We start from the raw sequence: 13704 nt of genomic DNA, 5'->3' as shown, positions 1-13704 counted from the left end.
AAATCAGAAGTAACATTTGCTTTTATGTTCTGAGAAAAATGATTACTTTTCTCCCCAACAGTGAGCAAAAAAACCAACTACAAAAATGAGATTACTTATTTCAGGGGGGCAACGTATACAAAAATGTGTTATCTGTTAACTTGTTAGCATGTTTCCTTACAGTCCTGTACCTCAGCCAGCTCATATTAAAATGCTGAAATAAAAATCAAACTTTTAAAGTCAAAGAATGTCTTGTTTTTGAAAAAAGAACTGAGAGCTCAGTGGCTGAAAACCACTCCCTATTTAAAGCCATCAGATTGTGGACCATTCTCCCACACAAGGGCCATCAGTGTATAGATACCTCTTTAGCTAGTTTTTTTTTGGATGAGTGGATGGTTTTCCTCCCGCTACATTGTTGCACTGCTATTTTGCTGCTCTTGTAACTTGATTTAGTTTTGTGGTTTTAAACTTTCATTAATTGCATATTGTTTTGAAATGGTGATATTTTATGTAGCCCACCCTGGGGCCATGTGTGGAAGAGTGGGCTATAAATAAATGAAACCGTATAAATAAATAAAGCATTCAGGATTAAACTGCTTCAGAGTTGGTTTCATGTTGTGAATATGGCTCTGAAAAAAATAGCATGGAGCGACTGCTTCCCATGCAAACTCCGTCCCAAGTTCTTATGACAGTACCAGTATTTCCTTCTAATGTCATGTAAATGTTTTGGGAGTCGGTGTAATGTACCAAGCAGACAGATCTGGACTAGAGAAAACTGGGTTTAAATCCTCACTCAGCCATGAACCCAATCTCACTGCATGACCTTGGGCCAGTCTGGTGTTCACTTAACAATCCTAGTTACACAAACCAGTTTATTGGTCTGGGAATTAACTATGTGCTATTTGCAAACTTGGGATAATGCCAGGATTCTAAATGATTACTTCAGAGATTATTGGCTAAAAAGTGCTTATCAAATGCAGTTTACTTCATATGCACGTAACCTCTTCAAGAAGAATGCTGGGCTCAGCACGACTAATAACAACAGAGAAACCAGTATACAAGCAAGCAGTAATTATTTCAGGAACAGGAACAGCATGTAGATGCAGAGAGAAAAAGAAGTTTCCTCTGAAGTTACAAGAGGAATAAAAGTCACTAGAGGGTTGTGCATTGGAGGGGGGATTAGCAGAAAACCACCACCCAAAATAACCAATGTAAGAGAACAAAAGAGAGTTACACTGCAGCTTCACTAATGAAGAAATGTTTGTTTAAACCAAGAGACCAGAATCCAGAACCTAAGGGTTAGACTGAAGGAAGGAGAGTCGCTCTTCAGGTAGGAAGAATTTTGTCCATTTTACCACTGCCTTTTTTGAACCACTTTTTTAAAATAATAATAATAATAATAATAATAATAATAATAATACAAACAAGAAACAAAGTTAGGCCCCATAGAGAAATGTAAGATTTGTTTGCCATCTTGGATCAGACAAAGGAACTCTTTAATTCATCATAACAAGAACTGAGCCACGTAATCTTGTGCTGATCTGCTTCCTTATTGGATTCCAATATATAGAGCAGAGGTATCCCTTGAAACTTTATAGTTTTAATAGGGTTTGTCTTTGAAACCCTTTGGGGTTTTTTTCCTTTTCTCTGTTTTGTTTTTTGTAATTAATTTTGGGGGGTAATCAGGTATCAGCTGAAAATTTGAACTGAAATTGAAATATTAACACACATACCAATTATGATATAATTTTGCTAGGTTCTAAGTGATAATGGTAAAAATATCGGAATGACACCTGAGGAGCTATGAGCAAACTAAAAGCTCATATTGAAGAAGGTACTAATTTTGTTTTAATGTTTATGTTCTTTCTGTATTTGTAATTTAAATTGTCAGAAATAAAAAGATATTTTTTAAAAAAGTAATAATAGATTCTCAAATAGCATGTGTTACCATGCCCTTGTAGCCCCTGATGAACAAAACAGGTAAATACAGAGTCAGAAGTCATCTTCTCTTGATCATGTGACTGAATAGTAAGTACGTAAGTCAAAGCAGATGTAGTAGAAGCAACTGAAGATGTACATGCTGCACTCAAGAAGGTCAAATGGAGAGTGGGACAAGACACCCAAAAGGATGCATAGAGATCATTTTAATTTGTGTGATGTAAAATGCAAGCTAAATTGAACAATATGGTTGTGACTGTGAGCCATTTCTATCACACACTTCCTTTTCTTCTGTTTACTACAATATTGTACTGTACGTCCTGAACCAAAATTCACAGAAGGTAAAAGCGCCCACCTTCTTAGTCCTTAATCCCCTGAAAATTCCAACACACACATACCCAACTTCAATTTGGGGTGGGGAATTAATACTATCATGCCTATCCACATACAAAATATGATTTGCCATACAATCCTCTGCATGTTTACTCAGAAATAAGTCCCGATGCGTTCAATGGAGCTTGCTCCCAGGTAAGTGTGCATAGGAATGTAGCCTTATTTGAGTGTCCAATTTGGATCCCTCCTAAAACAGCTGCAATAAAATTTGGGCAGTTCAGTCTGCTTCTAACAGCAGAGGTACCCACAATGACTAAATAAGAAACTTTTTATCATAACAGGCCCTCTAACTGTAACCACAACTTCTTGTCTCAGGAACTAGATAAGCATCTCATCAATTCAGTCTCTGAAATGATAGTAGTAAATTTTTGTGCTTCCTGCTGTGCATATCTACAAATTTGCTTCCACAAGAAGGCCTTTCAAGTTTATTTGTCCTTCACACCATATTTTAAAGTGTCAACCCAGAGCAATAAATGTCAGACAGGCTTTCAGGTCTATTCCAAACGGTTCATCATAAATAGATTACTGTCACTTTGTTAGAGTGGAGGTTAAACTTCTTATCACTTTAAAACTACTCGGAACCTAAAGTTCAGCAAGTCTCACAGGGTCAAGGCTTTAACTGCAAATAAGAGGGGAAAGCCCAATCATTCACTTTGCAAATATATCTGCTTTAGAATTGGCTAATGCAGTCAAAATGTATATTGGCTTACAATTCAATGTCAAAACAGTAAACAAAGACCGATTTAGGAATTCTTTGGCATCTTCTGTTCACATCTTGACTAGTCACCGGAATTTATTTACCAAACTAATACCCCACAACCCTAAAATGCCCTCTATTGCAATTGGGGAGGGGTCCCCATACCACTGCAGGGCCCCCCAATGCCAAACCACTATTTCATAGACTCTAGTATGAGTGTTTTGACAGGTTGCAGGGTTCCCATGATATGCCATGCATATTCAGCCAACCACGTGCAGGCTTCAGGGAAAGGCGCGATGATCTTCGCAGAAATTAAAGCAGCACCCAGTTCCTGTCAAATATGTGGCTGACAGTCAGGGAGGGAGATAGAAGAGAGGAGGAGGACTCCTCCAGTAAGGTATAGGAGTCTGAGTGCCAGATGTTCATAAAGGAGGCTGAAAATGTGCACTGGAGATGCTGAGGGAGGGGTTCCCCATGCCGGCTGGCAGTAGAGTTGCCAACTTCAAAACATCCTCCACCCTAGCCTGCTCTTGTACCTTTAGCAGCTGCTTAGTTCCTGAAAGTCACGGGGAGAAGCTTTTCACAGCACTGTCACCTGGTGAACTGTGCAGAGGTCAAGCTGCTGTTTAAAAGGACCCAGGAGGAGGAGGAGACATTTTTAATTAAGTTTAAGCTGTCAGATGTGTCAAGGACAGTGGAAATCTTCAGTTACCTATGATGTTTGTGAAGTGTTTATACATACATAAAAGGAAGAATAATATTGGGGGGGGGGTTATTGGTTTGTTTCGTTCTTGTTTTTTATTAGGTACTTTGTATTTTTACCTTGCTTTTTCATGCTGCAAATCTACAGCTGAGATCTACAGCCCCGAGATCTACAGCTGAAGGGTGGGACACTCCCAAGCCTGCTGAAATGGCCAGAGTGCTGGGGGGAGGTGGGGATCAGGGTTCGAATCTCCCCAACTCAGCAGCTCATTTGGGTGACCTTGGGCCAGTCACCATCTTGTAAAGGTAAAGGGACCCCTGACCATTAGGTCCAGTCGTGACCGACTCTGGGGTGGCAGCGCTCATCTCGCTTTATTGGCCGAGGGAGGCGGCGTACAGCTTTCAGGTCATGTGGCCAGCATGACAAAGCCGCTTCTGGCGAACCAGAGCAGCGCACGGAAACGCCGTTTACCTTCCCGCCGGAGCGGTACCTATTTATCTACTTGCACTTTTGATGTGCTTTCGAACTGCTAGGTTGGCACAACGGGAGCTCACCCTGTTGCGGGGATTCCAACCGCCGACTTTCTGATTGGCAAGCCCTAGGCTCTGCGGTTTAACCCACAGCGCCACCTGCGTCCCTCACCATCTCTTACTTAGCCTCTAACCTCACAGGGTCGTTGTGAGGATGAACTGTAGGTGGGGGGGGCAGAACCAGGTGCACCACCTTGAGCTCCTTGATGGTAGGTATATCGGTGCAAATATAAATATACAAATGAATAAGACGGGATGGGGGGGGAGATGGAGGGCGTGCAGGTGGCCTTTGCGTCATCCAGGTAAGGTGGCTGCTGACCCTGACCCGCGGAGACAGGGGGAGGGGGCGAAGGTCTTTCCTCCGCGGCGCCCCTCTCTCCTGCTGGCAGTGGGGCTGAGGTGTGGGGCGAGCGAGGGGAGAAGGCTTCGCGGCCTAGCCCCACGCCGACGCCTCCCCCGGCGTCCCCTCAGCAGTGGCTCCAGGAGCCGCGACCCCTTCCTCCTCCTCCCTCCTCCCTCCTGGTTCTCGGCGCCTCGCCCTCCCCGCGTCCACTCACTTGATCCGGCAGTCCATGGTCGCATCTCGGGGGCGCCTCGAAGGAGGAGGGCGGCAGCACCACCACCCCCGGCGCGGAGGAGACGCGAGGCGGGCGCCGGCCCGGCCTGGGCGGAGGAGGAGGCGGGAAAAGGGGCGCGAGGGTCTCCTCGGCCCTCCTCCCTGCTCGGCGCTCGCTCGCTCGCTCTAGGCCCCGGGGCGGAGGCCGGGCCAGGCTCCCGGGGGCGTCCGGGCCGAAGGTGGCCGCCGGCGGCCTCTCGCTCGCTTCGTCGCCAGCCAGAGCAGCGGCGGCGGCAGCGGCGCCTCCCTCTCTCTCCCCTCAGAGGCGTCTCTCTCCCAGTTCCTGTCGCGGCTCCGCCGGCACCTGGCGGGAAGCAGGAAGCCCGGACGAGAGACGCTTCCCGGGGCTGAGGCTGTCCTGGCCAGGCGTGAGGGGAGGAGAAGCCGCAGGAACCGCCGCCGCTTCTCGCCGTACTAGTAATACGTAGTAGTAGTGGTAGTGGTACAGCGACTCAGGGAGGTTGCCAACTGACGCGGGGCGCGCGCGCTCCTGCCGGCCTTTTTCGGCCACCGGCCCGCGGGAACCAGAAAGTTGCACTTTTATAGCGCAGGAGCGGGACGACTCGCCGCCGACTCTGCTGAACAGCCCCTTTTTTGGAGGGAGGTGGAGGGAAGTTGCCAACCGTCCACCTCAAGGGACACAGTCCACGGCGCGCGAGATCTGGGTTCGAATCGCTGCTTGCGCCCGGCCTTGTTTTCCTGGGCCTGATAGTTTCCCTCTGGAAGGGTGGAAGAGGCTCCCTCCACCTGTCCCCGTGGGAGCCACCCAGTCTGAAGCTGGAGGGGAGGACTGGGTGTGATACACACACACACACAATAAATTGGAAGTGTATGCTAAGAACATATTGTTCGTGGCTGCAGATTCTCCCCAGTATTTCTTGTTGGTTAACTCAGTCTCAGGGTAGTGAGTTGGTGAAAGATTCCTGCGTGGCAGGGAGTTGGACTATGATCCTGGTGGCCCCTTCCAACACTTCTTTGATTTGAAAAATGACTCTCCAAAAAAATAAAAATTGCTTGCTATTTAGATATCCAGCAAGTTAGGGTGCCTCTTCCCTCTGTCCACCTCTCCCTTCCTTTTTAGACAAGTTGCCATATTTCTGCCCCTGGCAGGGCTCCTGTGCTTTTCACAGCTACTTTGACGAAATACATTTAACAGGTGCAACTGACGTGGAGGGACCTAATCTTGTATGTTGAATTTTTACCTCTTGTTGCAGCTGTTAAACATACAAGCAGTCTGCAAGGGGAGGAAGGGGTTGTCGTATTCTGAAGAGCAAAAAAGAGGACACATTTGCTGACTTCTACTTTTTAACTATGGATCACTATGATGAGTCATGGAAAAGAGGACGTGTCCTGGAAAAAGCGGACATATGGCAACCCGGCTCCCACTTCCAGGATGGAAAACTTCCTCTCTGTTTTCAGCCCACACAGCCTATGAACGTACGCACAAGCATATTCTCAATAATGCACATTAGTTGCCCCTCTTGTGTTCAGAAGTAAATCAAAGGAGTTTATTTCCAAGCAGTTGAGCAACTATCTTAGAATCATAGAATGGTAGAGTTGGAAGGGACACCAGGGGCCAATCCAGTCCAGCCCCTGCAAATATAGGAATCTTCTGCCCAGCATGGGGCTTGAACCTATGAAAGTGAAATTAAGAGTCTCGTGCACTACCAACATACACTTTCAAGGGTGAAAGTTGGACTTCTACAATCTTTACGATGGAAACTGGTAGGTTGCAGGTTTGATCCCTGTAATAATTTCACAGGAAATAATAGCATGGTGCTTCCACACTAATCTTTTAGGTATTGACTAACTACCCATTGGTCCTAGACTAGAGAATCCAGATGCTGCTCATTCCAAACCATTGCATTCCAATGTCTTTCCCAATGTCATCCCACTTTTTTCCTCATGGCCCAGTTACTCACAATTTTAAAACTTCCACCATAATTAAAATGCAGTCCTTTCAGAAAAAAACTTGGCTATGGTTACATTCCTGTTGCACACTTACCCAGAAGACAGCTCTGTTGAACACCGTGGGTCTTACTTCCAAATAAACATGCATAGGTTCACACACTGCAGAGCTATTGTTCCACAGAATATGAAAGTATTTGTATATGTGTGTTTTAAAGTGGCTGAAGACACTTTGTAACCCTTCCTTTCTGGTTTGTCTGCCTATCCCTCTACCCCAACAATGCTTAATTTCTGTCAGTTTGACTCTGCAGTGTGTTATCAGGATGTCTTTGTTTTTCAATCTTGTCGATAACGTATGTTGCAGAAGTGGTGTCCAGAGATTGTCTTTTGAACAATAAAAACTGACTCTTTGCTACCTTTCAAACAATACAAACTTGCCTCAACCATAAAGGTAAAGGTAACCCCTGACGATTAGGTCCAGTCGCAGACGACTCTGGGGTTGCACGCTCATCTCACTCTATAGGCCAAGGGAGCCGGCGTTTATCCTCAGACAGTTTCTGGGCCATGTGGCCAGCATGACTAAGCCACTTCTGGCAAGCCAGAGCAGCGCATGGAAACACCGTTTACCTTCCCACCACAGTGGTACCTACTTATCTCCTTGCAAACTTTGACATGCTTTTGAACTGCTAGGTGGGCAGGAGCTGGGACCGAGCAACAGGAGCTCACCCCGTCGTGGGGATTCGAACCACCGACCTTCTGATCGGCAAGGCTTTAAAAAAAAATTAAAAATCATTTATAGGATACAGGAAATTGGGCAAGGGTATATATTAGATCTTCCATAGTTGCTGTCTCAGAATCTCTTGATACATATTAGCTTTCCTTAAATGAGCTATAACTACTCGGCTGTACAAACAATCTGGGGACATTCTCAGGGCCACTTAACACAGATTAATTACTGTTTAGCCGCCTTGTCATACCTCTAATTAGGGTGATTAAACAGCAGCTCTTCCTTACTCTTTCAGTACAGTATATGCTTATGGGTGAACGTCAGGATTCTTCCCTGTGTTTGTGATTTTGAGTAGAGCCAGTGGGCGGTGGTTAATTAGGATCAAACAACGCAAGAGCGCAAAAGTAATCTTGCATATGCATGTCTATTCTGCTACAATTTCTGGGACTCCTGCAGCTTAAGGCACCACTGATGTGATTGAGTTATCTGGAGCAAGGGTGGAGAAACCTAAATTTCCAGATGTTAGACTCCAAGTCCCATCAGCCCCTGCCAACATAGTGGTCATGGATGATGGGAGCTGTAGTCCAGCAGCATCTGGTGGGCCACAGGTTACTCACCCCTGAACCATGGGTTGTATTGTCCTATAACTGACATTAAGGTTTTAATCCTGTCTTGCTTTGCACTGCCTTGTGGTGGGTTATTGTTTAAAAGAACCAGTCATTTATATTTCCTCTACAGTATATACTTCTCCTTTCATTATAAATAGTGCTTCCCTGTTTTGGACAAAATATTTTTTTTTTAAAAAAAGGTTACAAAGAGGAAAGAAGGGGGCAGTTTTATTCCCATTTCTTGTCACTGAAACATTTACACAGGGTTACAAAGCAATGCTGCAGTCACTGAATGAACGTGAATCGTACACAAAGCCCCCTCCCCATCTCCTCACCAAATTAAAAAGGGATGGGGGAGGGAGGAATGAACCTTTAGTCAGCCAGCCAGCTGAAATGCCTAAATATCACAATGTATTTCAGAGAAACACTCTGATTTTCCATTTTGACTAACTTTGTGGTTGTTTGGATTGCTTTTTAATCAAATACATTCAGCTTTGGTTTTGTTTTGGTTTTTAAGTAGGGAATTTCAAAAGCAGTTTCTGGGATAGCTTTTTTTAAAAAAGAAAAAGAAAAAAGAAAGAAATCTTACAAAAAGCCTGTTAGACATGCAGTCTCCGGTGTATGTACAAAGGAGTTTACTAGATGGAGGCGTAGAAATGTGTCGTCAGTGTTACTAACAAAACTGTCTCGAATATTTACACATTTTATTTCTGCTTCACGTTGTTTGTTTATTTCAGGTTGCTTGGTTGCATCTTGCCACTGTAAATTATATGTAGCATTCTGATAGTAACCTGCAATGGACAGGAGAAACTGGACTTAGTTGTGTCTTGACGGAGCCAGAAGTTTCCTGTTACTGTTCCCCGTTCTTGTTTCAGACAGACCATAAAGTTATTGTGCGGTTTCCTGACTTGGTATGTAGGGTGGCCAGGTGAAAAAGAGAACAAGGCTCATGCACCTTTAATAGTTGCAGAGGAAATTTAATACAAGCAATACCTGCTGATTAAATCCTCTCTTCCAAATAACTGTTAAGCTGTCTTGCTTTTTCACCTGGTCACTCTATTGCCTTGTCCTCTAACCCTTTCCATGACACAACCTATCCAGCCTGTAGTTAATTTTGTCCCATGCTTAGCAGGAGAGATCTAAAACAGTCTAATCATAGCCATTTGTAATCTGATCCAAATGTTTCAGCACTTATTTATCGTTAGACACATGGGAAGTGGTGTTCAACAAGAAGTGAGGATTCTCACCTCACTGCGAGGAACTTTCTGTACAATTCCACTTAATTGCTAATAAAGTTTAATCTTTTGGCATGTGGCTCTTGACTGCAACAGCTCCTCCCGCCCCGCCTTATGTATGGCTGTGAATCATAGCAAAAAGTAAATAGAAATCTTGGCTAAAGAGTTTATTCAGTGCAATCTTATGCATGCTTGCTCTGAAGTAAATCTTACTATGGTCAATGAGGAGAGCTGCCAGAAAAGTGTGTTATACAACAAGAGTCCTGATGCCTTAACTTTGACACAGTCGTCGTTCTTGCTTTGTTTTGTGTGTGTGTTGTTTTAGCTACTTGCATAGTTTCTGGAGCCCTAGCATTCAAACTGTGTTAAATAAACACATGTTATAGTTCTCTTTTGTCAGGTTTCGCTGTAAAAACCACTATTCCAATATTATACACTATACAAGTAAAGGTTGCTTATACAGGTCTGTCAACAGTTCTATTTTATAGCAGAGTTTATAGCCAACCTGTTCTCTACGTTTTTTGGTAACTGTTTATCCACCCTTATTACCATTAGTTCCTGCTTTACATATCCTTTCAGTAGAGCCAATGAATATCTGAACTATGCTTGTATGAACACACACACACACTGCTTTGACTTATTAGTGCCCTCTTATCTAACTTAATACCTGATCATGATCCTAGATTTCATGCTATGATTTGCTGCCTGATACTCCCAGAAACCTACCAGCCTCTTCTATGAACTTGTTCCTGCCCGTTTTTTGTCACGGCCCCAGAACTCTCCAACAATTGCCAGTCCTAGACCTCTAGCGTCAACTATACAATGCGCAGTATTCTCAGTGCCAAGTGGATTTCCAGGAAATTTTAAAAATATATAGTGCTAACTTTAAGCAACAAAGCCAAGGCTTAATAATATCTTTGAGATGCCTTTTGATTAAATTATTCAAAGCAAAGCCTATGCTTTTAATGGTTGTTGGTTAGTCCACTTTTTATTGACTTATCAATGCTAACAAAACCTTGCTCCCCTTCTTATAATGAGACTTATAACAGAATCATAATGATATCACATTCATTCATTCTTTGTATGCCACTCTTCCACACAAAAATAATGACACTGATTATGGAGTTTAAGGTTTGGTTCTAAATTCACATCTGAAGGATTTCTTTGGATTTTCAAAAAAGCCATCAATAGTATTCTAAGATCTCACTTCACCAGCACCCAAATTTGTACGTAATGCTTTGGTCCACTATGATCTCAAACTGCCAACAAACCACAATCCTGAAGTTGATTACTACTTATTTCTGGAAAAGTGCAAAACAAGGTTAAATGAACCACCTCAATATGCCACTAAAAAGTATATGTCCCTGCCTAAAAAAAAAATTTGCTACCTCAGCAAATATCTCCAGCCCTGTTTCAAACTTTTGTGGGAATAAGGAACTGCAAACTAAAAATAGCTTCAGCCTTGTCACATATCCTACACTGGACTCACAAAGCACAAGGATTTATAATGGTGAGTCACCCTGAGGACCAGTTCACCATCCACCACCAATAAACCAAATTGACAGGGAAGGGTCAACCTTGAAAACAAATGAGAATCGGTATCAATTATGTCAGTCCTTTCTTCATGTGCCTCCTCCACAAGATCTGGATCTGGCCACACAGGAACGGACCTTTTCTTCACTGGATCCCATTTGTGGAATTCTCTCCCCAGGGAGGTTCAGCTGATACCTTCGTTATACACCTTTAGGTGACAGATGAAAATGTTCCTCTTCTACCAGGCCTTTGGTTGATTAATCAGCAATAATCTTTTAAATGTTGGTTAATTCTTGGTTTTGTTTTGTTATTATTTTTATTAAATTTTTAAATATATAGCACCAGACCACAAGATGCACCTAGTTTTTGGAGGAGGAAAACAAGAAAAAAAATATTCTGAATCTCAGAAGCCAGAACAGCAAGAGGGATCGCTGTGCAGTGAAAGCAGCAATCCCTCTTGCTGTTCTGGCTTCTAGGATAGCTGCGTAGCCTGCATTCACTCCATAAGACGCACACATTTCCCCTTACTTTTTAGGAAGGAAAAAGTGAGTCTTATAGAGCAAAAAATATGGTATATTGTATTTTTATGTTGTGAACTGATGAAGGGCTGTATTCACATTTAATAAATAATAATAAATAAAAAAATTGTATGCCACAACTGCTGCTCATATTTTGTTAGCTAAAAAGTGGAAAACCCAAGAATTACCAACGATAGAAGAATGGCAGATGAAGATGATGGACTTTTCGGAGCTAGCCAACCTGACTGGAAGAGTCTGCGACCAGAAGGAGGAGGAGTATCAGGAAGAGAGGATTAAATTTAATGATTATTTAGTTAAATATGCTAAGTTAAATTAACTGAAAACAGCTTGCAGATACTTAATTGGCTTAGGATTTTATTTATGTTAATTAATATGTTTAATTCCATAATGTGAAGATTTAAGGATGCTAATGTTTAAGTTAAATTTCATAAGAATTGTGATTTGGAAAACCGTTAAAAGGACATGCAATGAAATTCAACCAAGGGGAAGTGAAGAAGTCACTTAACAAAGTTAATAAGTGTAATTTTCAATAAGGTTATGATTTATGTTTGTTTGTCTTGTATGTTTGTTTGTAAAATTGTGAAAACCAATAAAAAAATGGAATTAATAAATAATAATAATCATATGCTTGCAAGATTAGCTATTGTATCCATTTCCAGTTAGGGTATGTTATTCTGCCTTTCTGTAGCCTACTTTTCTGTTCATAGTCTAAGCTTAGTCCAGAATGTGAACACAACTGGTGCATGTACCATGTGTCACAGAAGCTAGCTTGTTCTCATAGTGGCCGACCAGATGCCTATGGGAAGCCTAGCTAAGATCTTCTTAAATGTGCGCATTTCACAAGCACCGACTGAGCTTAAATAAATGCATCCATTCTTGTATTACGTGGCTTGACACGACTGAGTCTTTCTCCTTTCAAAAAATTCAAGATGTGAGTCTGTTTTCCTTCCGCACATAGGAATCAAACAATGGAGGGCAGATGGGGAACTCTTCAGAAATATCAATGGAACTGTAGTTCCCTTTTTGTGTGTGTGTTTACAGTACTTTTTTCCGCTTCTGATGTGACAAAAGTAGGCTGCAACTGCGATCTTCAAAATGCATATTCATGAAGAGAGAGGCACTGTCCGCTGAACACGGCCCTTACTGTCATTCGAAGAGTACTCTTATTCATTTGTAGGAGCATTAAGAGCTAAGCCATTCTTTACCACGGCACTGTGAGAAGTGTTTGTCTTCTTCTTCCCACATTGTTTTAAGTCATGTTTGGATACAGGAAATATGTGGACAGAGCCAATGAAGTGGTTCCTTCTGATGCATCAACTTCCGAGTTACAGCTATTCTGGATACATTAACTCCAGAGCACAAGGGTATCATGGTATAAATGTGAATGCATACAGTTTCACCCTTGCAATGCAGGAAAGAGGCCAAGCATAACATCACTGATATTGGCTACAGTACTGTCTAGGACTGACAGGTGATTGCACTTGTGCTCCTCCACCCTGACACCACTTCACTGGGTGCCCCTTATTTATTTTTTAAATTAATATTTTTTTGAAACAGTTTCAGTTACAAAAACGACGAAAGAACAAAGAAAAAAGAGGGAGAAAGAAAAAGTGTGGGAAAGTACAATGATTAAAAAACATATACACCGGTACCTCGGGTTACATACGCTTCAGGTTACATTCGCTTCAGGTTACAGACTCCACTAACCCAGAAATAGTACGTCGGGCTAAGAACTTTGCTTCAGGATGAGAACAGAAATCGTGCTCCGGTGGTGCAGCGGCGGCGGGAGGCCCCATTAGCTAAAGTGGTGCTTCAGGTTAAGAACAGTTTCAGGTTAAGTACAGACCTCCGGAATGAATTAAGTACTTAACCTGAGGTACCACTGTAATATGGTAAATATAATCAGTTACATTTTATAGATAGATATAAAATATTATTGTCGAAACAAATATATGATTATTAATAACCTACTATATTTTGTATGAACTCATTCCAAATGTCGATATATTTATCCAAAGTCCACATCTGTAGGCAATCCGTTCATATGTTGCAGGTGCTGTCATATCATCAATTCATTGATTAAAGGGGATCATATCTTTACTCTTCCAAGTCATCAATTCCAGTCTCTTAGGCACAGTTAGGGCATGCAGAATCCATTTTCGTTGTCCAGTTGTCAGCTTCCATACGATAGGAATATAGTCCTAAAGTCTATTTTCCTCTAATAAATGAATGGAAAATGAACCTATCCACGTGACGCTGCCACGAAAACCTTGCACATATACTATGTAAAAGAATGAA

At 42.6% G+C, this 13704-nt stretch overlaps 1 protein-coding gene across 2 annotated transcripts in view; it reads right to left on the bottom strand.

Moving 5' to 3' along the window:
- DENND1B (DENN domain containing 1B) overlaps positions 1-5764 on the bottom strand; it is a 185653-nt gene extending 179889 nt beyond the window's left edge. For both annotated transcript variants that reach the window (XM_081010763.1, XM_081010764.1), the window contains exons 1-2: positions 5699-5764; positions 4798-5627 (exon numbers count right to left, since the gene is read on the bottom strand). In XM_081010763.1, the coding sequence (XP_080866889.1) occupies positions 4798-4814 (17 nt within the window). In that variant the 5' untranslated portion in view covers positions 4815-5627; positions 5699-5764. The remainder of the gene's footprint in view (positions 1-4797; positions 5628-5698) is intronic.
- Between the last annotated feature and the right edge of the window lie 7940 nt (positions 5765-13704).

Source organism: Podarcis pityusensis (genome assembly GCF_964106645.2).
Source record: "Podarcis pityusensis genome assembly, chromosome: 6".
Classification (NCBI taxonomy): Eukaryota; Metazoa; Chordata; class Lepidosauria; order Squamata; family Lacertidae; genus Podarcis; species Podarcis pityusensis.
This window is presented reverse-complemented; position numbering and strand designations above follow the sequence as displayed.